Here is a 25,435-nt window from a genome sequence, read left to right as displayed (position 1 = left end):
ACAGTACGTGTTTCACTATCTATTTCAGACTGCAACTTGTAGCTCTTCTTGCCTTGCACCAATGGAAACAGAGCACCCTAATGAGGCCATTGCCTGCGGCGGTACGAATGGACTCGCCAATCATGATGCATTCCCAACAAGAAAACAGTCCAGTCAGACGAGGACATCATGGAACGTGAAGGCCTCAAGTTTTGCCAAAAATACCCACAATCCTATTCGAGCCATAGTAGACGGGTTGAAATTAACGCCAAATCCAGACAAACATATGATTGCGTTATCAATAGGTACGGTTTGAACAGACATCTTCCAGCTGACATTAGTTTGATCTCAGCCAGTAGGTCGCAAGGTCGCAATAGGAACACTTCAATGTCAGCTGTTTTGACCTCTTCCAGTTGACCTAGTTTGATCTCAGTCAGTAGGTTGCCATGGAAACACTTCAAGGTCAGCTGTGTCAAATGTTAAAATTACAATTTTATGTTCACATTATAACTATAAAAAATCTATACTTGGTTATTGATTGTCCTAGTGTCCATAGGATGTTGGTGTTTATGATGACATCTGTTGTCACCCCTTCATTGTATGTCAGTTTTAGCTCATGTCACGTGCACTACTACAAGTAGGCCTAATGCCCGACACAGATACGCAGATATTTCTGTGTAAAATATGTATAAATCTAAATTTATATGGACATTTCTTCACAAAATCTTATATAGCAAAATGTCAACTCAGTATTGTCATGGAATTTCTATACATGTAATTTGTTTAGGTTATTTTCTGTGGGTATTCATGGTTTAATACCATACCTTAGCAGTTGAGTTTAGGGTTTTTATTGCACCATTCAGATGCAAGGGGCGCAGCAAAATATGTGAATGTTGGGCCGACATCTTGCAACAATTATGTCGGCCTGACATCTATCTGATGTAGTTTATTATAACACAGACTTGATGGAATCTTCCAGACTCCTCAGGTATTTCTGTCTGGCCTTTACAAAACTTTTTACTTTGATGCAATCGCACCAATCCAATTTGGGGATTAATTCTGCCATGAATTTGAACTCTCTAACCGGTGGGCTGAGAATTGGCACCACGCCTGCAGTATGTGGCACTTTTTTTGTGTCCGCTGTTTTCCTGCTATGTGATTTATTGGTTTATTCCAGGTGATCCAACTGTGTTTGGAAACTTCCCTCCTTCAAAGGCTGTCACTGATGCCATCAAATATATTGTGGATGAAGGGAAGTGTAATGGCTACGGGCCATCAGTTGGTATGTATTGTGCTGGATGCTCTTTATGCGAGCTAAAACATGTTGGGCCTACAAATATGTGACGGCTATTATTATCAAAATATTCATTGAAATGGAAGCTAAAACTAACTGCAATGTAATGCATGTAATGGTGAGTGTTGTGTTCTTATGCCAACTCTTCAAGTCGCAATAATGACAAGTTGCCTGCCACATATCTACATGTTGGCCTCTCTCTCTTATCATTATGTTCTTAGATCTGTTCAGCTTTCCGATATCTACATTTGTCTTCTTTTTCCCTCTCGGCGCAACTTTAAAGTGGGGATGCTTGCAAACCTTTAAGAAAAGCAAATCTTCTTGGTAGATCTGTTCAGCTTTCCAATCTCTACATTTGTTTTGTATTTCCCTCAGGTACTGTTCCATGTCGGACAGCACTTGCTGAGTTCTACACACGACCAGATGCTCCTTTGCAGCCAAAGGTAGGTGGCCCTGTGTCTGTCTAGCCTGTAGAATTTAGTGGTAAAATAACCTCCACTCGATGAATAGGCGCAGCCTTGAGTCGTCAGGCCTAGCCACTTGGCATTTTGATGTAAGGCCAATACTAAGCCGAGCCGTTCTCGGTCTGAGACTGAGTGGTTTGGTGTGGCCTCCACACAGGACAGTGACATACACGTACGTGTCTTCAATACCTCCACGCTTCTTGCATGGTTTGTGTGTGTAGGACTGAGTAATGTATGCATAATGTACATGGACAACATTATATATGACTGAGACTCGCACAGCATGCAGCATAAAGTCGGAGGCGGAGCTTTAAAATGAGCCTAATGAATATTAATATAAATGCTGTGAACAGAAAACTACTGAGGGGCTGTGTTTGGTTCAACTAGGATTACTACAGAAGGAACCATTTTCCCAGCTGACAAAATTCATATGTTGTGACATTCTTGTTTCCAGGATGTTATCCTTACCAGTGGGTGTTCGAGTGCTATAGAGCTCTGCATCTCGGGACTAGCCAATGCTGGCGAGAACATCCTCGTACCTCGGCCAGGCTTCCCTCTCTATTCAGTCCTGGCAAAAACATTAGAAATAGAAGTCAAAGAGTATGATTTACTGGTAAGCGGGTCATGGAATGTGACTTGGCTGGGACAGTTTTGGAAAGTGAAATTTAACTGTCGGTATTGCATTCTGTTTGTTTCTACTTCAAGAGGTTTTTATATGGTCATATAGTAGATCAAGTTGAGTAGGCGTACATGGCTGTGAATATCACCTGAGAATGGATTGGAAACAGGTCATATAGTAGATCAAGTTGAGTAGGCATACATGGCTGTGAATATCACCTGAGAATGGATTGGAAACAGGTCATATAGTAGATCAAGTTGAGTAGGCGTACATGGCTGTGAATATCACCTGAGAATGGATTGGAAACAGGTCATATAGTAGATCAAGTTGAGTAGGCGTACATGGCTATGAATATCACCTGAGAATGGATTGGAAACAGGTCATATAGTAGATCAAGTTGAGTAGGCGTACATGGCTATGAATATCACCTGAGAATGGATTGGAAACAGGTCATATAGTAGATCAAGTTGAGTAGGCATACATGGCTGTGAATATCACCTGAGAATGGATTGGAAACAGGTCATATAGAAGATCAAGTTGAGTAGGCGTACATGGCTATGAATATCACCTGAGAATGGATTGGAAACAAACCAGTTGAGTCAACGTCATGTGATCTGTCAGCTCACTTGGGTTATGTTCACTGGTTAGCACCGTCATAATGCAAATCTAACACCAGTAATCATAGCAAATCAAACGGCCAATCTGTCAATAATATTTTGACTGTTATAAAGTTTAAACGCAATGGACTGGAGGCACCTGCAGTTTGGAAAAGCTTTAGAATATAATGCTCTTAACTACAGTTCATTAAAATCATACCTGTTTTGTGAAATTCCTGAAATATTGACTTTTTACATTTGATCCAGTGACACTGTACAACTGCTTGTTTATTCTATTGTTTGCTACACCAAGATATTTAAAAGATTTGACAATATGATACAATGTATGGAAAAAATATTATTCTGTTGTGGTGATATTAATCTAAACGTCCATATTGCCATTTTCAGCCAGAGAAGTCATGGGAAATCGATGTGGATCACCTGGTGTCATGTATTGATGATAAAACCACAGCAATTGTTGTGAATAATCCATCCAACCCATGTGGAAGTGTCTACAAAAAGAAACACCTCGAAGAGATCTTGGCTGTGGCTGAGAAATACAAGCTCCCCATCATCGCTGATGAGATATATGCAGACATGGTAATTACTTCAATAAAAACTCATATGGGCTTTAGTTGCTTCCCGTGAATTTGGGTGTTTTAATCAAATATCTGAAGTTCTCATAAATGTATGGGGTCTGACATCTGATTATGAAGGTGTGTAAAAAGATAAGTGATGAAATTATGCCGAAGCTGGCAGAAACAATTGTCCATTGTCATAAAAATCATTTTCGGCTTCATGGTCGTTTTTGGATCTTTGCCATACTCAGTAAGAGCATAATTAATTGGTGTTAATTAATTGATGTTGATATTAATTGAATTAATGTTCTTGAGTTTTTGAGGATATTGACAATAAAAGTCCTCAGTGTGCCCCACTTCCTCAGAATTTGGCATCATCCCCTGAAAAAAATGCATTTGAAAAAACCTTTTAGGAGAAGCTGACTTTATTTCTAGGTGTTCCCTGGAGAAGAGTTCCACTACATGTCCACATTGACGAAGGAGGTGCCTGTCCTCTCATGTGGGGGGCTGGCAAAAAGATGGCTGGTGCCTGGTTGGCGGTGTGGATGGATTCTCATCCACGATCGACATGACGTATTCAATGAAGAGGCAAGTGAGGTTTGAAACATTAAAGATGATTTTATCTTTGCTTCATAAAGGTCTTGGCAACAGCATACCAATGATCATAATGAAAATGACATTAAGCCTTGTTTTGATTGCAGCAGTCTGGACTGCTAGTAATGTTGTGATGTAAGCCAGATGGTACTGATGGTGTCCTCGCACAGATACGTGGCATCATTCAGAGTTTGCAATGCGACTGACCTTGTAATGTTAGCCAGATGGTACTGATCGTGTACTGATTTTCTGTGTGAACGAACCCTACTTGATGAGCAACCACCCCACCTAACAAAAATACTTATTGTTTTAGATCCAAGGTGGCCTAATCTGTCTTTCCATGAGGATTCTTGGACCGAACACTCTTGTCCAAGGAGCCTTGCCATTAATTCTAGCCAACACTGAGCAGTCGTTCTATGATGAGACGGTCACACAAATTCAGGTTAGTCAAATAAACCCTTGTACACAGTGATTAAAAAAATGCTTTGGTTGCAAGATTATATACTTTTTGTTAAAAAAAGAGTTTGGCCTTCTAGATCTTAATGAATATAATTGTAAAATATAGTTCGGTTTAAGATGTCCAGAAATCTTGAAAATCCCTCTCATTTTCACAATTCATCTTGGATTTTCATCAAACCTACCTCAAATTGATCGTTACAGCTTGTCCCTGCATTTTAATTCATTCAAAAGTTCATTCCGACCACCGCTGCAGAAATCCAACATGTGCTTGGCACATGCATTTAGCATTGGGCCTCAAATGCAGCAGATAATAATCATTTTCTAGAGCGGTTGTGGTCGGAATGAACTTTTGAATGGATTGAAACTCGGGGACATGCTGTAACGATCAATCTGAGGTTGGTTTGATGAATGTGAAAATGAGTGATTTTCAAGATTTCTGAACATCTTCAACCAAACTATAGATGCTCTGAGAATTTGTTACCTATCAGTTAACGCCAAATCCAGTCATTTTAACCATTTATGTGTCTCTGGCGACAACCAAGTTCACACAAAAAATCTGAATTTGGCATTCCAGACTGTAACTGCTCAAGGAGTTGCAGATGGGTTTCAATTTACTCTGGCATGATGTGGTGGGATGGAGAGGTGACCTATCGGGTTTTGGGCCGGATCCAATATCCAAAATGGTTGCCAAGGCTTTGATCATGGAATTTTCAAATATGGTACATGTATTTATCAAAAGCAAGAGATAAAAAATGCATTTTGCTTTCTTTTTCAGAAAAACGCCAAGTTATTTTACTCTGCGATCTCTAAGGTTCCTGGTTTGAATCCTGTCATGCCCCAGGGTGCCATGTATATGATGGTATGTAGGTTCTTCCTGGTTTGTTTTCCAAATTAACATGATTCCAATTCCCGCTTTTTGTTCGAGCATTCTCCGCTTACATTTGTGTACATTATACATACAATACATGTGCAATGGATTTGCTTGATTATTATTGCGGCTTTGGAGAATGAGATTTTGTGTTATCATTTTCTGATGCAGTTATTTTCACTTCAGATTGGTATTGAGTTGGAACACTTTCCTGGCATGCAGACCTGTGAAGAGTTTTCAGAAAGACTTGTGACAGAACAATCGGTGTTCTGTCTGCCTGGCAAGGTAGATAGAAGGTTTTAGTCAGGATTGGCCTCTTGAAACTGAGATATGTGGCTAAGATTGCCATGACTTCACAGACAGAACATCAGCTTTCGGAGTTTGTTACTGACAAACTGTCCATGGCTTGAGAAGTAAATGTTCACTATCTTTTTGAATTGTGCGAAATGGCCAATGTTTTTCTTGTGGATATTTTAGAGAAATACAATATTGAAACTATTTATAGGCTGGTCCCAGCCTTTGCACAATTTCAGGACAGCTCTGGTTTCTGAGCGCAATTGCTTGGCAAGAAAACAACTACAACTGAATAGCCTTTCCTCACAAGTTTGTAAATCTTTTTAAAAGAATGAATTGTTCTATTTTTTCCAGGCATTCAACTACCCGAGTTATATAAGAGTAGTGTTGACTGTACCAGAGCTCCAACTCAAAGAAGCATGCAGTCGAATAAAACAATTCTGTCGGAAGCATTTCAACAAACCAACAGGGCCTTATCCAAAAAAGCAGGAGGAGTGGGATTTACATTTGGACTTTGACATGTGTACAGAATAAAGAGTGACACAAATGGGACAAGATACTTGTGACAAGGCGAGGCTGATATAGGAGTCACACCTGCATGTGGTGAGATGGTTATGACCTATAAGATACTTGTGACTAGGCGAGGCGGATATAGCTGTACGAGGATCTGTTATGTATATACCCTGCATGTGGTGAGATGGTTATGACCTATAAGATACTTGTGACTAGGCGAGGCTGATATAGGAGTCACAGCTGTACGAGGATCTGTTATGTATATACCCTGCATGTGGTGAGATGGTTATGACCTATAAGATACTTGTGACTAGGCGAGGCTGATATAGGAGTCACAGCTGTACGAGGATCTGTTATGTATATACCCTGCATGTGGTGAGATGGTTATAACCTACAAGTTGTTCTGTCTTTTTGACCGTCACCCGGTGTGCTGTTTTCCTGGTTTTGTTTGCCTGCGAATGTGTCATCTAGTTGGTTTGTAGCATTTTAGGAATCTCCTCCAAAAGAATGCACAGAGTGTGCTATTGCACGAAGCAGTATTTTCAAGGGACCATCTGGTTGTTTGTTTTTGCTCATGAACATATCTGATGTATACAATGGCCAAGGCAACACATTGTTTTGTTTTTTTATGAATGTTGACATTGAAATGCATGTTACTATTTTGCTATTTTATAGACTGTTTGACTTGAGTAGGTCGACTTGGACATGACTTGTAGTTACATTGTATCAGAAATATAGTTGTACCTTAGGGCCCCTAGGTGAACGAGCTCTGTAATTTAATGTGAATACAAGTTGTTGATGGTTTTATGAGATCTTTAGTCTGTTCTTTCAAGTAGTATGCAGTTGCTGCTGTGACTTTGCTTTCATGTGTACCCTTCACAGCAGGACGAATCTGAGATGACACTCCCATCCAATGGAGACAACTTTGGGCTTTTTCCCTAGGGAAAGGTTGGATATAAGCTTGCATGGAGAAAGGGAATTCAGAAGAGATTGTGTCTCTCCATCCAAAAGTCGCGGCCAAGGCTTAGTCATCCTAATCAGAAGAAGCAGAGGAAAGAAGTGTCCCCCGAGGGAAGAAGTCAATCAATGTTGGCATTTGTGAAGCACTCCAATTACTCGGCGAGTGGGTTTTCTGGATCGCTTATTTCCCCAAAGGCAACTACAAAAAGGTGGGCCTTTAGGATAGACTTGTAAGCCTGGAGGGAACCAATTTTACAGAGCTTTTGTGGCAGCTGGTTCCACACTTTTGGAGCAGTTGCCGCAAAGGAACGACCACCAAGAATCTGGCACTCGAACCGAGGAACATCGCAGATCCTGATCTAGGGCTTTGGCGATCGATCTTTCTTAATTGAATCATGGATCTGAGATATCCTAGAGCCTCCCCATTCAAGCACTTGAACACTAAGGGTCTTGTACTGGATCCTGAACTTGACTGGTAGCCAGTGCAGGTAAACCAGCACGGGGAAAATGGTCAAACTTTCCCATCAAACACACAACTCTTGCGGCAGTGTTGAAAACCTGTTGTACTATAGTTGAGGTGGGCGATGATATAAGCATGCACCCAGGTCTTTGTGGATTTTTCAGACAGAAAGGTTTGGATTTGTTGTCTGATTGAGGCCAAAGTAGGCCTTGGCATGAATTTTGTTTACGTGCGTCTCCATGGACATGTTGCAATAAAACCATCCACCCTGATTGCGGACACATTGGACTGGTTGGATATCTGTCCCGCCAACCTTTATTGATGCAATGCTCACCTTTGCAAGCTGCTGCTGTGTGCCAAAGATGGCAAACTCAGTTTTAGCGTCATTGATCACGAGTTCATTTTCAATATACCATGCTCCAATGTTAACTATGCATCGCTCAATGGCTTCCACTGCTTCAGTCTGGCATGCAAGTGGCATTGGTTTAAAGGAAAGGTACAACTGATTGTTATCAGAGACACCGTGGGAAGAGGGGGAGATAATTTGAGATGAGGCTGTACAATCTTGAAACGTAGAAGAAAAGCACAGGGCCCAGTTTCCCTGTGGCACGCCACATCTAAGCGTAAAGTCCCCCCCCCCCAGACTAGCTCAAAGAACTTCCATCCGAGCTGTGCGCTGAAAGGAACCTCCAAGAAGCTCTTTTGGAGATTCAGGTTTCAGCCAACGACAAAGAAATACTTGGGGTGTCATCAAGTCGTGCGCTTCATCTACACGACACTTGTACATGTATATCATGTCGAAAACTATTTGTAGGAATTGTGAATTTACAAAAAAATATTGCAAAAGTTGCCCCAACTGGACCAAATCTCACAGCAGTTATAGAGATGAACAAAACAACATAATACATTTTTCAACTTTATTAACCATTAAACTGTACAGACAAATGACCGAAATACATTTTAAGACGGCATGTTCTTGACGACTCCTTGCAGCAGACAACATCTTTTCCTTCTCCATGGCAGCCTTGCTTCCTTACTCTCCTTCCACCCACTATTTATCACCACTTCAGGTTCTTGTTTTTTATTGTCAATTTTTTCTGTTCTTTTTTATATTTTGTTGTGCATTTTCTTTTCTTTTCTTTCTTTTTTTTTTTTGTTTTTTTTTTTCTTGAAAATTCAGTGAAGGAAGCCATGGCAATACTTTTACTACACGTCCATATGATGTATAAACACCAAAGGAGGAAAGTCAATACAACTGAACACCTGACTCGGAGTAAAACAGTGCAAGAGGAACTATTCTGTCGCTACCTGCTGTGCTTTCAATCTTGAAAGGTAAAAAAGATAATAACATAAGCATGCAAATAAATGCAGTGCGCTTAAAGTGATGTCACTTGTACACCTTAGTACACAGAAATGTGCCAATATTCAGGAGAAATACAGGTAAAATGACCATTAAAACAAGCAGTTATCATTCATAAGTGCATGGACTAATTTGCACGCCTATATGGTAATATCATTCGACCTTCAATTTGCAAACTTCAAATTTCCATTCACAACTTCCTTCACTGCAAGTTCAAGTTGCATCTTTTCTACTTTTCTCTTTTTTCTTTTATAATATTTTTTTGTTATATTTTCTTTTGTTCTCTTTTTTACCCACCCACCCACCAGTCCCCTCGTTGCTTGTCCGAGTAGGAGGTGAAAGGTCTGACCCTGTAAAAGAGAACTAGAAAGGGTTTCCTTTAGGGGAGGGTCACATCAAGTGATATCCATTCAACAACAACTCACCAACAAATCAAACAACACACCACCCATTCACAAAGTTGGGGAGAAAAGTGACTTTTCCTTGCTTCCAAGTCCTGTCACCTGTATCAGATCTACATGTACTTTCAACATAGATTTGACCACATTAATGCTTCCAAGCCTCGTCAAATCTGGGCCAAAATAAGGAGATTTAAAATAAAAGATTCGGGAACAGAACGACTTATTCATTTTGTTCATTTACATAAGTTCACTTGGTAATTTTGTAACTAGAAGGGTTAAAATCAAAATAAGGTTTAATAGGTAGTCTGTATTAATTTAATTACCCCACTTACACTGATAACCACTGATGATCCACTTCATGTCTAAAATTGTCCATAATGATACAACCAAGGACAAATACTTTTATTGACTTATAAGTTCATTTCGGTTATAAATCACTGAAGATAATTCAAATTCCATCCTACAAAACACCTTTCACGACTTTGAATCAACCCTGTTGTCAAAAGAAGATTATTGCCATATCTGGTTATGCATGTGCAATGGCAAGTAACCAAGGAAACCAAACAGAAACCACGGTACCTTCTTCATGCGCTGGTGCCAAATCAAAAACTAAAAAGACTGTGAAAAGTATAAAATGCTGTGAGCTCACAATTTGTGGCGCATTCTTTGAGGAGACCGTATAGAGCCGAAAACGCACTAGAGATGTCATAGCCAGAACATGTTATTCACGTTCACATTCACCTGTCACACGAACACACACTCTGGGCTGGGAGCATTTGGAATTTAATGTGAAAAATATTAAGCAACATATAGGCACTTAAAAACAAAAAAAGCTACATTAATACAGTTTTCCAGTTAAATGTAGACATCAAATGATAAAATATTTGTACCAATGCCCACAAAAACCCCACCCAATGGAACTTAGCTCACAGTAACTTTCACATATGGTTCTCATTAATTAATAAGGGCCTACTTGGGAGAACGACTTTGGCACTCAAATATGTGGGAATATACGTACATTCCAATAGGAATGTATGCTGTATGTATGCTTGATATAATGATCAACTTATGCTGGCAGATGTGTATTATGGATGCATTGATATGGACTACTCGTGTTGTCAGTCAGTCACAAGAATAGGATCCATCCCACGGGTGCCCTCATTAATTTGCATTGATATAATGACCAACTTATGCTGGCAGATGTTTCACTCAGCATATGAAAATTAGTTGTATTAGGCAAACTAAATAAGCCTAGGCTCTCATGTCTACATTATCTCTTCAGTATAAAAAAGTAAGCCGTCTATTTGCTGTATTTTATTGTAGTCGAGAAGAAGTAATTTAAACAAATAGTTGTAATCTTGTCAATGGTCTTTAATACCATGGTAACCAATAAAACAGTGGCAGTATGTTACAACATGGCTTTAAGACCACCCCCCCCCCCCCCCCCATAATACATGTATATTGAAAACCTGAAGGGCAGGAAACAAGAAACCAGTGTAACCTCACACTCTGATCAATATGGTGTAGAAACATGTACATGAACTTTCTGCAGTCATTTAAGCTTCATGGGAACTGGCCTCTTCTGGCGAGCCTTATGGTCTATATTTCTTCGTGACAATGTTGTTCGAGTAAAGTTAAATGCTTGTACAGCTCAATACGGGGAGAACCAAGACGCTCTTCGGGACCTGCAACAAATGTAAGATTCAAACCATTATTTGAAATCAGAGGAAAGATAGCCTTGCCTTAGTAAGACAACCAAGCATCCACTTACAACATATCGGGTGGCCCGAAAAAAACAACATCAAATTCACAAGTCAATAAAACTGTTCAATTGAAAGATATCACTCTGAAAACTTGTACACTTTTAAACCTAGAAATTGACTATCAATGGTTAATTTTCAAGGTTTCACGTTTGATAGTTTTGTCACGTTAAAGAAAATGAAAATGTGAATCAAAAATTACCATGCAGGAATACTAAAGCTGTTCTTACCCGAGTCTTAAACCAAAATGAATCAACATCACCAACATCATCAGTCCCAAAACTTTTTTGAGTTTGAAAATTTTTCAAAATTTGAACTGACTGACCTCTGAAAAAATTTCTAAGTACAAAATTTTTTTTTCACTTTTTTTTTTTTTTCGCTCAAAATGAACCAACATCCCCAATATCATCATACTAAGGACATCCCAATCTTCTTTCAAGACCTGCATTTACCTGTAAGAAGATCTCCCTCTGGGACGAGGGGCGTAAATTCCTGAACTGTACGGGTGGTAGGTGCCATATGCCCTTCCTCGCCCACGTCCTCGGTAGCCTCCCCTTGGTGGACGATTGGTAGAAGATATTCCTGGAAGATTGGCGCGTTTGGCAGAGACCTGAAGAATGTAGTTTTTGAGCTTTGAAGGAATGACAAGGAGAAGTGATTTTCATCCAATAACATATAAACAGCAGCTGATATTTCGAAGTAAATAAACGAGAGGCCAAAGCTACTATGAACAAATGTGGCTACAAGAGCACAATAGCATTTTTCAAAAATCTCTTCCAGCTTGCTACATTTTCTTTCAGAACGTGACCTTCACATCTTCAAGCAAAGGCCAATCTGGTTCTGCACAAACTCAAACCCCAGTCCTTATGCCTGATATCAGTAACACCACTTACCTTGATCTGCCTACCCTTGAATAAAGACTCGTTAAACCCCACAGCTGTTTTTACATCATCTTTGTCAGCAAATTCAACATAGGCAAACCTAAAAAGTAGGGAAAGAAAGATTTTACAAACTTAGTTACGATTTACAGGAATGTGACAGTGCCCACTGCCAAATAACTGAAAAATCCTTTGAACTTCCCTAAAGTACTGAAAAGATGTCCCTAAATTGGTTATTTTTTTTACCCATTTCAAAAATTTCTACAGTGTCACAGTACAAGGGACAACCAGTCCTCCTTTCATCCCAACATCAGGGACGATGACTTCCTGTCCAACGTGGCAGCAGACAATGCCGAGACACTCGTTCAAACATGCCTGTTAACCCTAACCCTTAACCGCGTTGCTGACCATAACGAGACCAAAATTAATCCACAACCTGAGAAAGGTATGTGCTTTTTAGGGTTCTCCTCCAATGTGGAAACAGGCCTTAATAATATGTAAAATAAGACCATGAATAAACTCATCGACACCCATCCTACACATCCTGGTAGACGCGGGCCTTTACTTTCAGCCATCCTACACATCCTGGTAGACGCGGGCCTTTACTTTCACCCATCCTACACATCCTAGTAGACGCGGGCCTTTACTTTCACCCATCCTACACATCCTGGTAGACGCGGGCCTTTACTTTCACCCATCCTACACATCCTAGTAGACGCGGGCCTTTACTTTCACCCATCCTACACATCCTGGTAGACGCGGGCCTTTACTTTCACCCATCATACACATCCTAGTAGACGCGGGCCTTTACTTTCACCCATTCTACACATCCTGGTAGACGCCGGCCTTTACTTTCACCCATCCTACACATCCTAGTAGACGTGGGCCTTTACTTTCACCCATTCTACACATCCTCGTAGACGTGGGCCTTTACTTTCACCCATCCTACACATCCTAGTAGACGTGGGCCTTTACTTTCACCCATCATACACATCCTGGTAGACGCGGGCCTTTACTTTCACCCATCCTACACATCCTGGTAGACGCAGGCCTTTACTTTCACCCATTCTACACATCCTAGTAGACGCAGGCCTTTACTTTCACCCATCCTACACATCCTAGTAGACGTGGGCCTTTACTTTCACCCATCCTACACATCCTAGTAGACGTGGGCCTTTACTTTCACCCATCCTACACATCCTAGTAGACGTGGGCCTTTACTTTCACCCATCCTACACATCCTAGTAGACGCGGGCCTTTACTTTCACCCATCCTACACATCCTAGTAGACGTGGGCCTTTACTTTCACCCATTCTACACATCCTGGTAGACGCGAACCTTTACTTTCACCCATCCTACACATCCTAGTAGACGTGGGCCTTTACTTTCACCCATCATACACATCCTGGTAGACGCGGGCCTTTACTTTCACCCATCCTACACATCCTGGTAGACGCGGGCCTTTACTTTCACCCATCCTACACATCCTAGTAGACGCGAACCTTTACTTTCACCCATCCTACACATCCTAGTAGACGTGGGCCTTTACTTTCACCCATCCTACACATCCTAGTAGACGCGAACCTTTACTTTCACCCATCCTACACATCCTAGTAGACGCGAACCTTTACTTTCACCCATCCTACACATCCTAGTAGACGTGGGCCTTTACTTTCACCCATCCTACACATCCTAGTAGACGTGGGCCTTTACTTTCACCCATCCTACACATCCTAGTAGACGTGGGCCTTTACTTTCACCCATCCTACACATCCTAGTAGACGCGAACCTTTACTTTCACCCATCCTACACATCCTAGTAGACGTGGGCCTTTACTTTCACCCATCCTACACATCCTAGTAGACGTGGGCCTTTACTTTCACCCATTCTACACATCCTGGTAGACGCGAACCTTTACTTTCACCCATCCTACACATCCTAGTAGACGTGGGCCTTTACTTTCACCCATCCTACACATCCTAGTAGACGTGGGCCTTTACTTTCACCCATCCTACACATCCTGGTAGACGCGGGCCTTTACTTTCACCCATCCTGGTAGACGCGGGTCTTTACTTTCTAGCATTTCTATATTCTCGTTCCACTATGACCATGAAGAGCCCACGGCACAGAATCTTTGGGGCGCATTATGATCATGAATACCAAACGGATCTGCATCGATATAAACTGGAGCACACATTTTGAGAGTCCTAACAACACTTTCATTTCAAATATTTATAACACACAATTGCTCAAACTCTGGTCTCTGGATGGGTCGTTTTGTAGCCAAATAGGTCTTTTTGAAATAATTTACAAAATAAACCAGTTTGCCACCTACGCTTGAACTCATTCAATAATTGAAATGCCTGAGAATGCAGAAAATTTAAACATACCCCTTCGGATGGCCAGAAAATTTATCACACAGAATTGTCACTCTATTTACTGCTCCACAGCCATGGAAGTGGGCCTCGAGTTCCTCTGCTGTGGCGCTGTAATCAACCTGCAACAACAAATTATTAGGTTGAGATCTATGGAGCATTTTATTCTTGTAAACAGCCACTTTCTCTCACGTTGCTGACCATACCGAGACCAAAATTAATCCACAACCTGAGCATTTTATTCTTGTAAACAGCCACTTTCTCTCACGTTGCTGACCATACCGAGACCAAAATTAATCCACAACCTGAGAAAGTTATGTGTTTTTTTAGCGTTCTCCACTTTCTCTCACGTTGCTGACCATAACGACACCAAAATTAATCCACAACCTGAGAAAGTTATGTGTTTTTTAGCGTTCTCCTCCAATGTGGAAACTGGCCTTAATAATATGTAAAATATGATAATAAATAAACTCATCGACGCCCATACCCAATTGTGTTTCTTACAGCAGTTAAAAGATGACTCGACTGCACTATGACTGAAGAACATGGATGGCTCCTTTTCAATTAAATGTGACACACAGCACACTGAACTTACATTTCCAACATAAATCGACCGAGCATCCACTTCGATTTTTTCTTCTTTTGATAAATTCAAGGGATTTGCTGGAAATAAAGGGAGAAGATTTTGCAGAGGAGACCGAACAAAATATCTACGAGTCTCAAGGAATCAGATTCGTGTCATTATATGTCATCGGTAACATATTGAGTTTTCAAGACATCTGAAGGAAACAAAAACTTGCCATGAATGTTATACTTTTTTCTCAATCTTATTTTCTCTTCGACAGCAGTATAAAGTCAGTGGAACTACGAATCAGGCTGTGGCGTTAAAGTAGCAGTGTCATTTTGATCCTCCAGCCCGGTGCTTCTAACCAGGTGCAGTCTTGAAGGAAGTGATCTTGTCCACATAATAGGTACTGTGAAGAGTTATGACTGGGTAATCCGCAGTGTCCGAGAACAATGGCAGTAGCTGTAGTAGTAAATAAAAGGCATTTCCACTAGGTTTTAATCAAAGGAACCATTATGTGGACTGTGAGTGTGAGTTATGACTTGCTGACACTCTGCTAGTCAAGAAACCTCAGAAAATGAATACTCACCAGCTGATGCGGACCCTGAACTAAGATTCATTTGTTTTTCCACTTCGTTCTGCATTTCTTTCAGTTTTTCTGCCTCCTCTTCCATCTCTCGTACTCGAGCCTTGATTGCTTCCAATTCCTGTCAAACAAAAGCACATCGTTCACAATGAGCACCATTTCAAAAACTCCTTTGATTTGCTTGGCCTTCTTCACTGTTGGTCAGTGAGGCAGAGCCCTTCAATTATCCTCTGAGACAAGCTGGGAAGATTCATTTGAGGTAGGTTTCAATTTCATTAATAATATTATACGCAATTGTTGATTAGAATAGAAAGCGATTTTCAAGATTTCTCAACATCTTGGCGTTGGACAAGACTACAGGTGCCAAACACTACCCTTCACTGCAATTATCATGATTGAAGCTTATTTGCCAAAGATGATACTCACAGGGTCCTCTCCAGTGTCAACAGCCTCAGCCAGAACTTCCTGTTCCTCTGGTGCATCAGCAAAATCACCGTTCTCTTGTTCAGCCATGGTTCTGAAAGAAGAAACACACTCTCACATAGCATGGGCCTTTTTGACAAAGACGACTCAGGGCCAAAGTTTGTCAATGCAAATTACGATAGCGTCATGTCGCAGATGAACCAATCAGATCGTAGCCTCCAATTTTTAAAAAAGATTTGAATTTGAATTTTGAAATTTGAATTTTTTTTTAACAAATAAATTGTAAAGGGGCATTGTTGTCTAATGCCGGATATATTCATGCAGTGAGTAACACGGACTATATCGTTGACGTTACACTTGTTGGTTGGGAACAACGTTTACACGTGACGCTAAAGTAATGTAAAACCGTCACTCGCTTCAGACTGAGCTGCAATGCATCGTGACGTGACGACAGCCAACACGATGCAAACGTAAATTGAATCTCTAGTACATCAACGGGCACCAAGTTGACCAACAGTGCCCGAGTGAGGCGAGTCGTGTTAATCCACGAAAAGCACACACTCACAACTGACACCTTCCCTTCCCAGATACGGGTGTTTTTTGCATCTCAAAGTTGCCATAATGGGCTCCCCATATTGAGTACAAGTGATTCCCGATTGTTAGAGTAAAATTAAGAGAATAATTACATACATTGGAGAGGGGGATAGCTGACTAAAAAGGACACAGACAACAAAACCCAATTCTTGTCTCGACAATGGCGGATGTTGTTACCGCAGACCAATTCCGTAGTGACCGCTGCAGTGTGGAGACAGGGATGTGATATTCTGAACGATAGTCTGGGCGGCCTGATGAGAAACGGACCACACGGGCTGGAGTTTACCTTTTGCATGTACATGTAAATTTGGCTGTAGCGTGATTGTGACATGGTGGTCCAGATACTGAGAGACAGATACAGCCTGGGTGCGAATTTATAATTCCCAAACTGAACTGACGCTTAGAATAATTATCGGAGTTCGATTGGCTGATCATGGTCACGTGGTGTAGCCTTAACCGTGCACACTAATTCAGCCATGGAGGCATCCTTTGGCGTGGGTTCGAATCCGCCATTGGGATATTTCTTTCTTTTTCTTTTTTGCTTATATTTATGTCTTATATCATGAATGATAATTTTTTAACATGTATTTTCATTTTTAGATTGTATCAATTTCATACCACTAATTTCAAATAAAATCTTTTCAAATAATATGTAAAGGCACATAGAAACTATTTTTCAGATACCGAATGGCTTGGAAAATCAATGGGGGTCTTGTCTCTAGATGAAAAAGGAAACATTGATCCCCATAATCCAGCCCTCACACAAATTCCTCAGCTTTATGTAAGTTAACGAAAGTAAAAATAAGTGCCTAGATATCATTCTAAGCTGATTTAAAGTGTAGTGGTGTTCTGTAAAAGGTGTAACAGTACGCCCTGGTAGAACAAATGATTCTCTAAAAGTTCTTTGAAAGTGCCTATAATGCTACCAGTATCAAAATTAGAACAAGATGAAACAGTGAAAACTTTTTTTTAAAAGATGAAATGTAAGAAAAAAGAAAAAAAAATGTGTTGAAATTTATTTTCCCACCTGGGGTTCGATCCCCAAACTTCTGTACTACTTGACAACATCGAGTCCACTTCGGCCATGTGCGTATGTAAATTGACTCTACTGTTGACCAATCAGAAAGCTCGAAATATATCTTATGACTATCCTGTTTGGGAATTGTAAATTCGCAGCCAGGGCGTAATTGTGTGTTTGTGACGTAATAGCAGCTAGTCCTTGCACCGAGAGACAGATGAACAGTCAGGCTGGTCTTTGGTTGTGGTATGGTGGTCCAGGAACAGAGACAGATACAGCCTAGCTTGCTGGTCTGTGATTTTGACATGGTTGTCCAGGCACCAAGAGACAGATACAGCTGGGCTGGTCACAAGTGTCCAGTAACTTTAAATTCCCTATCATTTCCTCCAAGTTGAACCATCCGAGATGACCAATTGTTGTTAGACAATGGTACATTTGAAACAAAAACTCTCTGACCTTACTCACAAACTTAAAAGTACATGTATTAACACAAAATCGAATTTATTCAATCAGCTTTTTCTTTAAGTACAAAGTATAACAAAGCTAGCTGCCAAGTGTCAGACAGATTATATCTAAAAAAAGGTGGAAAAGTGGATCGAAGGCGATCAGCAGTGAGAACAATGTAAGACCAAGATGAAAACGAAATACAGTACTTTCACGAACATGATTGTTCAAACACCAGTCATACATGGAATGTACAAAAACAATAACGTATCACAGGAATACAGTTGATGGAGATCTTAATTAACTCACTGCCCTGTTCATTATCCACAATCTTGTCAGCTCTATCTTTATTAAAGGCAGACTACAGGAAGAAACAAAATGAGTCACACATATACACATTGTGGCCGATAGAGGTCTCCACCACCTTATCAGTACTGTTCACTGAGTCAATCAACCAAACCCATGCAGTGTATAACTGGTATGGGTGTGGGGGAAATGTAGCTGTCAGCACTACTCCAGCCTCTCATGCTGAAAAAGAATAAAGATGACATTGAACAGCAATAAAGTCAAATCCCCTCTCACCCACTCGATCAAAAACTCCAAGAAACTCAGAAAACAGAAGCTCACTCAAGAGAACCAACCCCGAGTTTACTGTTCTATGTATAAGCAAACTTAAAGCTGAGCATCCGCCTTAAGTAAAAAGTAGGGGTTTTCAAGTTTCTGAGTATAGCTACCATTTTGCTTTACTCTGTTACTACGTGTGTAAAGACTTCTTCTATGATTTGCTGACTAGACAAGACTCTATGATTTGATTGGCCAGACAAGACTCTCTCTATGATTTGATCGGCCAGACAAGAATGGCTCTCTTGATTCGATTGGCTAGACAATAAAGGCTCTCTCTATGACAAGACTCTATGATTTGATCGGCTACACAAGACTCTCTCTATGATTTGATCGGCCACACAAGACTCTATGATTTGATCGGTGCTTACTTCAACAAGAATGCCAATACAGTAGCCTTCCAATAATTTGTATGCTTCCTGACTATGGCCCTTATCAACGAATGAACTAGTCACATCCCCGCCTGCATTCTCTAACAGGATGTCTTCTCCTCCTGGATGCTGCCAAAAAAACAAATGGACTATTAAAAGGCAGCCTCTTTGAGCCATTTCAATGTCAGCACCAATGTCACTGACAAGCCAAATCTGCCATATTTTCAGAAAAAAAGGAATTTTTTAATTTGGACTTTTTGAAGATGCCCCAGAATTGTTCAATGGGAGCTAACTCAACTGCCCGTCGTTTGGTTCGGCTATTTCTGATGATTACCGAAGCCATTGACCAGGCTACATCAACTTGGCCCGAGATATCACGTTTGAGAAAAGACCATGTAATAGCATTCCGCGAAGTTACTATTTATAGCTTACAAGGTCATTTGCATAAGATATTGATGACGTTTGTAGTCACGTGACAGTCGGACATCGACACTTATTTCTACGCATTTGAGCTTATTTCAAAGTCAATTATCTTTGACCCTGCATTGTTTTAGCATGAATGATACCATAGAGTCAGAGAGAGAAATATATATTCAGAACAATTATGTAGTATTTCCAACCCTCGGACATGTGCCAGATTGAATCTACAGCTAACTGCCCTAGTTAGAAAGCCTGAAGCCATTACGAAACCGCATGTTTGTCCGACATTGCCTCTAATTCAGCGATGGGGAAATAGAGGGCAGCAGCTGCAGTAACGTCATCTTCGTGGAATGTTATTCAAGCTTTTTGAAGCGAGAACAGCAGCAGGTTGTTCCCCTTCACCGACCCCTAAAAACCTGTGCCTAATTAAGATTTGATTGAGATTCTGGTTGAATTTACTTGCCCCTAATGCAGTTATAACTTATAAAGAAATAATGAATTTGTAATTATACTAGGACAGTGATTGAACCGTACCAACCCACGGGCCCTTGCCGCGGGTTCCGATGTTGCATTATGATAATGAGCCAAACCAAAGGACGGGCAAATAGACTTTCCTTTGTTCAATAGTGTGCTTGGCTTTAAATAGTTTGGCTTAGGCCTATTACATTCTGACATGCAAGCATCGTTGACATGCAACTCACCTTCCTCACAAATGTCGTCACATCATAAACTTTGTCCTTCATTATGATCCAACAAGATGAAAAAGTACAATGGGCCGAGACTTCGTCCCTTGTGTGTTCCTTCCACTTCTCCATGACGACAAGAACAACCTAAACCAGCCAGAGCTGCGTTTCCAAGTTGGCATCATCATAATCCATGTTGTCACACACTAAAATGAAAATCTGGCCAGATTAGTAAAGTATATGCCTATACACTAGTGCATTGACAAACCATGCTATAGTTGGGCGAGATTATGTTACTTTGTGGTGGCGCTCTTTAGGACGACCGTGTAATTTGTTAGGGAAGATACTCGGTCGTTTCACTCCCTAACCTTTCGCTCCCAGTCGTTTCGCTTCAAATCGACTTGAGGCGAGGCGAGGTTAGGGGACGGACGTAGAACCTATAATGTCCATCTTGAGATACAGGTTTTTTATACTCTTTCGTCGTGAACAAAATATCGAGAGGCGGAGTAACTGATTACGTCAGGATCCGGATGTCTGAAGCGACTTCTCCATTATTTAGACAAATAATTCGTCCCCAAAAGGGGCGAGGTGCCTGTTCCGAAAATGATTGGTTCATGGTTGATCGCAATAACAGCGATAACACAACAGAATCTGATAATAGGGGGCGACACCATGACAGACCTAGTTGGTCCGGAGTTTACCATACAAGCCATACAGGCTGCCTGCTGTGGGGCTAAATTACTATTTGTTGGCCTGCCCAAGGCAATATAGACCATTCATGAAATAAAAGTTTTTTTTCGATCGTCTCTGCTCGGTGTATTTATTTATAATTATGAAATATCGCCTTGTTGATAACTTGATTGACGACAAATCAAATGACGTTCATTCCCAACGAAAAATCTGTAGTGTTATTCGAGGTGATAATACTGACATCAGACCACCAGGATTCAGAAATACTCAACAATGTCTAATATCTTGTTGTTCTTTCCCTTCAGGGTAAGATTGATTAATCATGGCCTCGGGATGTGCCACCAATCAGAGGAGAAAGGTGTTGAAGCGATATTACATCAAGGGGGCAGTGGTGCCATTTGAGGAGGACCTGACTCATGAGTTTAAGGGCCATCGCAACATGGCAGTGGAGGAGCTTCCTCCTTGGGCCTTTATCACAGGATCAAACAAACGAAGCCGCAAAGCTGTCTCCAGGTAAACTGATGGGACAAAAGCTGCTGAGTGAGAGAAAGTATAATGCTTTACCTAAAGTCATTAGAATATAGATGCTCGGAGTCCAACTAGTAGCTAGCTAGCAGCTTCAGAAAGCTACCAGCCAGGCTCAAACCTTCAATCATCCGTTCATGACACATTCATCTCAAGCCAATCAGATTGGTTTACCGCATTCATCTCAAGCCCATCAGATTGGTTTACCGCATTCATCTCAAGCCCATCAGATTGGTTTACCATATTTTTCACTATTGAGTTGTCCTCCTATTTTTTCAGGACGATCAATGGTTTCCTCAACACAGGGAAAGGAGGTACAGTCTATCTTGGGATTGTTGACGATGGAACAGTCAAAGGAATGAAACTGACACAATATCAGGTTGGTTGGTTGTCCATAACCACTGGCAGGCGTGAAAAAGCACCCCCCCCCCCCCCCTTATCAATTCCTTTCATACCTTATTCACATGCCAAGTTGCATAACTATGCATCATCTTTTCAGAAAGACCACCTTCTCACCTCCATGGATGACCTGGCAAGCCGTTACGATCCTCCCTTGTTAAAACATCGCTACAAAGTGCGATTTGTGCCCGTCCTTGACAACAACTGCACAGATGATGACATTTCTGCCCTGACCTCTTTTGATAACACAAGGTAGACAATGTTCCAATCACCAAATGTTTGACTGAACGAATCCACTTGTGTCACAATGCCTTTGTACTAAGATACTTTGCTAAGCGGTTAAAAGTCTGATGCCTGCAAATAGGGGAAGTCGGCTGATAACCACTGTTCCATGAAGGCTTTTCGAGAATGCTAACCCCTCGCCCCACATTTGCCTGGTGAAGTGTATTGGAATCAATAAGCCTTTTCCTATCTTATAGTGATACAGCAGATCTTGATAGTCGAGAGCGACCCCATATCTGCCGCACGCACACGTACTGTTGGTGTGACAAGGAGGCTGTTGCTGTCTATAATAATGTGAGTTGCACACTTCTTCACAGTTTACTGGCAATTGGATTCCATGTCAAAGTCTTGGTGTCCATTTTAATTGATATTTTGCAGACCTCATGTTTGTCGCACAAATAAAGTTGACTGCTAATGTGATAATGATGCAGTGGCCATCTTGAATAGTGTAAGTTAGATTGTACTGTGAAACACCGAAAACAGAACTGGCTTCCTTAATGAAATGGCCAGGGCCATTGTGCTCACCTCATGTGGAGGAAAGATGGATAAAGAGCATTGTATTGTGTCATGTAGTGTTAGGTTTGATGTAGGTCCAAGCAATTACAATTTCCCCAAAATGGCCAATTTACAGTACATTCGACCTCTGTGACCTTGAAAAGTAGGTCAAATCAAAGAAGACCCGGGTGACACATTGAATGGTTGTTAGAATTAGATGTACCTATGATATAAAATTGGTGCCAATCGGGCAAGTCATTACTAGGAATAATGGCATTTTGAAGAATTTAGGATTTGGCCCCCTCCCTGGAGGCCAAACGGCAAATCAGATCGCACCAAACTTCGGTACCTGAGATCACCTGACCAAGGGGTACATGTGTACTTAATTTGTGATCAATAGTCATTGCAGTTAAGAAACTTGCCATAGTTACGGCCTGACAGCGAATTTACGCCATTTGACCTCTGTGACCTTGACAAGAAGGTCAAATTAAAAACCTGTGTGACATATACTGTATGGTGGTTAGATGTACCCATGATATCAAATTGGTGGCAATCGGGCAAGAAGTTAAGGAATAATCACATTTTTAAGGTTTTTGGATTTTGCCCCCTGGTGGTCAAGTGGTGAATCATATTGGACCAAACTTCGGTCCCTGAGATCACCTGACTAAGAGGTAAATGTGTACCAAATTTGGTATCAATAGTCATTGCAGTTTAGAAACGTGCCATCGTTACATCCTAACGGCCAATTTACACCATTTGACCTCTGTGACCTTGAAAAGGAGGTCAAATCAAAAACCCGGAGGATATATGATGCACCTTTGCTAGAAGTACCTACCATATTTTTTTCAAAATTTCCCGACTACTATTAAGGGAGATATTGCATATTTTCACTTTTAACGTTTGGCCCCCTGGTGGCCAAACCATAAAACGAATCGGATTGAAACTTAGTCTCCAAGGTGTCATTACATAAGGGTACATGTGTACCAAGTTTCAACTCAATAGCTCTAACAGTTACGAAACGTGCCCTGCTAACGGACGACGGACGACGACGACGACGACGACGACGACGACGACGACGACGACGGACGACGGACGCCACGGTATGGGATAAGCTCACCTCTGCTAAGAGGTGAGCTAAAAATGTAATGCTGGTACCCATTGTGACATGGTTACAGCTGTTGGAGTTGTTGTTAGGATATTCATTCCAGACCTTGACATTGTACATCAAAGTGATTATTTACACCATCAGTAGGGATTTAGTGATGGAGAGATTCACACTTTGTCCTAACTGGGATAATCAGTCCCCATCTCCAGCTACTCATGTTCTTGGGACATGTGCTTCACATGTAAATGGAGTAGTGATTTCAAGAATAATTCTACGATAGTCTTTGGGAATACTGTTAGAGGCCCCTGAATACCATGATGTGGTTGTTAGCATACCAAGCATCAGTTTTTGAGGATAATTGAATTTAATTTTTTGAAGGGAATCTTTGCTCCTGATTACGTGATAGAAATCACAGTCAGGCCATGGGATCCGAATCACAAAGAAAACAAGCAGCTAGTTGAAGGGGACCATAAACTGCCACCATTCCACTCCGATGAAGAAGGCAATTGTTATTTCAGGCGGCAAGCATCTGTTGTAGCAGTGAGTAAACATTTATAGGAGGAGATTGTTATCTATGGACTCTGTCTCAAGTCTAATTCAGTAGGTTCTCACTTCATGAGTGTTTATCTTATCACCAGATGGCAGTATAGTAGCAAGTTCTTAAAGGCCCATGCCATATTTGTGTTCTTGTGGCTAAGTTAAATAGAAATAAACAGATCTGTTCTCTAAGTCATAATCTATTGAACAATTTCTTTTCAGTACACGCCACAAGAGATTTGGACAATGACGCAACAGGAGGTGAAGGAGTTATGTCAGGCGGAGATTGATGAGTAAGTTGACCAGTCGTCATGACAAGGAAACACGTTTTATTGAGAGAGCTGAGAAATTTATAGTTATCACACCATATATACAGATTTATCAAAAGTCATCAAATACATTAGAATATAGGGAAATAGTTGTGTGGAAGAAAATAATTTTGATTTAACGAAGAGAAAATTATTTCGTGCTTCTGAGAGTTTCATTTAAAATAATGTGACATCTTCCTTGCAGGTTGAAAAGAGCAATCAGGCAGTTAAAAGTTTCTTGATTATGCTGCATGGATGATGACAGGAGGGAAATTGTTGCATATAGTGCAGTGAGCATTTAGAGGACAGATCCTCATACAGACTTCGGGTCTATCAACATGCCAAGCGTGTGGACATGGCCTGTGGGCCTCTTCGATGTTACCAAATTAGATATTACCAATTGTTCGATAACTGCCAATCTATTTTCTGATCACTTTAATGCACATAAATCGGACCAAATATTTCCATGTGCTCAGCGCAGTTCAGTTGATCTTGGACTTGGACCTGGCATTTCATTGGTTCTAGATTAGGAAAAACAATCGTTAAGACTTCTTCAGTGCTGAGGTTAGCAGAGATTACATTTTGTACAATTAGTTTTTTAAACTTTGTAAATAAAATACTCAATATTCAAATTCTTCTACAGTGTATTATCGTTGATTTCTGAAGAATTCTGCTCAACCATGACACGTGGAATTGTTTCCATTCAGTTGGTCTGGGGACAATCCTCTTCAAATGGCCCGACGTTGTCTCTGGTTGTGTCAGTAATCAGAATGGGGACTTTTGAGTTATTTTGCAGCTGGCCATGCATATGCTATGAACGTGATCCCTGCTACATCCTGTTCCTTCTAGCCGGCTGAGGTGAGACCAAAATGACCTTGGTTCTCAACTCTGTCCAAAACCAGAAAGGTTCAGTAAAG

The 25,435-nt window shown here is 40.9% G+C and overlaps 4 protein-coding genes across 12 annotated transcripts in view; 2 read left to right on the top strand and 2 right to left on the bottom strand.

The window, feature by feature from the left end:
- The window catches only part of LOC135495950 (tyrosine aminotransferase-like), an 8,383-nt gene extending 1,320 nt beyond the window's left edge, over positions 1-7,063 (top strand). For 3 of the 4 annotated variants that reach the window (XM_064784996.1, XM_064784994.1, XM_064784997.1), the window contains exons 2-11: positions 29-284; positions 1,157-1,261; positions 1,649-1,716; positions 2,192-2,350; positions 3,361-3,552; positions 3,966-4,118; positions 4,438-4,566; positions 5,359-5,442; positions 5,638-5,736; positions 6,100-7,063. In XM_064784996.1, the coding sequence (XP_064641066.1) occupies positions 62-284; positions 1,157-1,261; positions 1,649-1,716; positions 2,192-2,350; positions 3,361-3,552; positions 3,966-4,118; positions 4,438-4,566; positions 5,359-5,442; positions 5,638-5,736; positions 6,100-6,279 (1,392 nt within the window). In that variant the 5' untranslated portion in view covers positions 29-61 and the 3' untranslated portion in view covers positions 6,280-7,063. The remainder of the gene's footprint in view (positions 1-28; positions 285-1,156; positions 1,262-1,648; positions 1,717-2,191; positions 2,351-3,360; positions 3,553-3,965; positions 4,119-4,437; positions 4,567-5,358; positions 5,443-5,637; positions 5,737-6,099) is intronic. The other variant, XM_064784995.1, reaches the window with a different exon arrangement.
- A 1,518-nt stretch (positions 7,064-8,581) lies between these two features.
- On the bottom strand, positions 8,582-16,925 carry LOC135495523 (polyadenylate-binding protein 2-B-like). 2 transcript variants are annotated; one of them, XM_064784259.1, is made up of 8 exons: positions 16,907-16,925; positions 16,030-16,120; positions 15,607-15,724; positions 15,048-15,115; positions 14,468-14,574; positions 12,093-12,180; positions 11,652-11,809; positions 8,582-11,124 (listed from the first exon to the last, which is right to left on the bottom strand). In XM_064784259.1, the coding sequence occupies exons 2-8, from the start codon at positions 16,114-16,116 to the stop codon at positions 11,091-11,093; spliced, it is 660 nt and encodes a 219-aa protein (XP_064640329.1). In that variant the 5' UTR covers positions 16,117-16,120; positions 16,907-16,925; the 3' UTR covers positions 8,582-11,090. The 2 variants fall into 2 exon arrangements, with proteins under 2 accessions (XP_064640329.1, XP_064640328.1); XM_064784258.1 differs by lacking the exon at positions 16,907-16,925 and adding an exon at positions 16,717-16,817.
- Positions 16,926-18,122: 1,197 nt separating this feature from the next.
- Positions 18,123-20,489, bottom strand: LOC135495886 (cytochrome b5-like). Its single transcript, XM_064784889.1, has 3 exons — positions 20,196-20,489; positions 19,075-19,203; positions 18,123-18,610 (listed from the first exon to the last, which is right to left on the bottom strand). The coding sequence occupies exons 1-3, from the start codon at positions 20,307-20,309 to the stop codon at positions 18,593-18,595; spliced, it is 261 nt and encodes an 86-aa protein (XP_064640959.1). The 5' UTR covers positions 20,310-20,489; the 3' UTR covers positions 18,123-18,592.
- A 110-nt stretch (positions 20,490-20,599) lies between these two features.
- On the top strand, positions 20,600-25,150 carry LOC135495522 (uncharacterized). Of its 5 annotated transcripts, none has more exons than XM_064784256.1 (8): positions 20,600-20,639; positions 21,173-21,380; positions 21,672-21,771; positions 21,892-22,043; positions 22,271-22,367; positions 24,052-24,213; positions 24,433-24,503; positions 24,724-25,150. In XM_064784256.1, exons 2-8 carry the CDS (start codon positions 21,190-21,192, stop codon positions 24,758-24,760), a joined length of 810 nt encoding a protein of 269 aa, XP_064640326.1. In that variant the 5' UTR covers positions 20,600-20,639; positions 21,173-21,189; the 3' UTR covers positions 24,761-25,150. The 5 variants fall into 5 exon arrangements, with proteins under 5 accessions (XP_064640326.1, XP_064640325.1, XP_064640324.1 ...); XM_064784255.1 differs by lacking the exon at positions 20,600-20,639 and adding an exon at positions 20,768-20,904; XM_064784254.1 differs by lacking the exon at positions 20,600-20,639 and adding an exon at positions 20,768-20,966.
- The last annotated feature ends 285 nt before the right edge of the window (positions 25,151-25,435 follow it).

Source organism: Lineus longissimus, chromosome 11, assembly GCF_910592395.1.
Source record: "Lineus longissimus chromosome 11, tnLinLong1.2, whole genome shotgun sequence".
NCBI lineage: Eukaryota > Metazoa > Nemertea > Pilidiophora > Heteronemertea > Lineidae > Lineus > Lineus longissimus.
The sequence above is the reverse complement of the archived record's forward strand: the minus strand, read 5'-3'. Positions and strand labels throughout refer to the sequence as shown.

Excerpts from the sequence above, each read along its gene's own strand:
- LOC135495523 (XM_064784259.1), bottom strand. The coding sequence starts at position 16,116 with ATGGCTGAACAAGAGAACGGTGATTTTGCTGATGCACCAGAGGAACAG. Across the intron at positions 15,725-16,029 it reads TTGACACTGGAGAGGACCCT|GAATTGGAAGCAATCAAGGC; the intron begins GTGAGTATCATC and ends TTTGTTTGACAG. Across the intron at positions 15,116-15,606 it reads TTCAGGGTCCGCATCAGCTG|CAAATCCCTTGAATTTATCA; the intron begins GTGAGTATTCAT and ends CTTTATTTCCAG.
- LOC135495886 (XM_064784889.1), bottom strand. The coding sequence starts at position 20,309 with ATGGAGAAGTGGAAGGAACACACAAGGGACGAAGTCTCGGCCCATTGT. Across the intron at positions 19,204-20,195 it reads TGACGACATTTGTGAGGAAG|CATCCAGGAGGAGAAGACAT; the intron begins GTGAGTTGCATG and ends TTTTTTTGGCAG.
- LOC135495522 (XM_064784256.1), top strand. The coding sequence starts at position 21,190 with ATGGCCTCGGGATGTGCCACCAATCAGAGGAGAAAGGTGTTGAAGCGA. Across the intron at positions 22,044-22,270 it reads ACCTCTTTTGATAACACAAG|TGATACAGCAGATCTTGATA; the intron begins GTAGACAATGTT and ends CCTATCTTATAG. Across the intron at positions 22,368-24,051 it reads CTGTTGCTGTCTATAATAAT|GGAATCTTTGCTCCTGATTA; the intron begins GTGAGTTGCACA and ends AATTTTTTGAAG.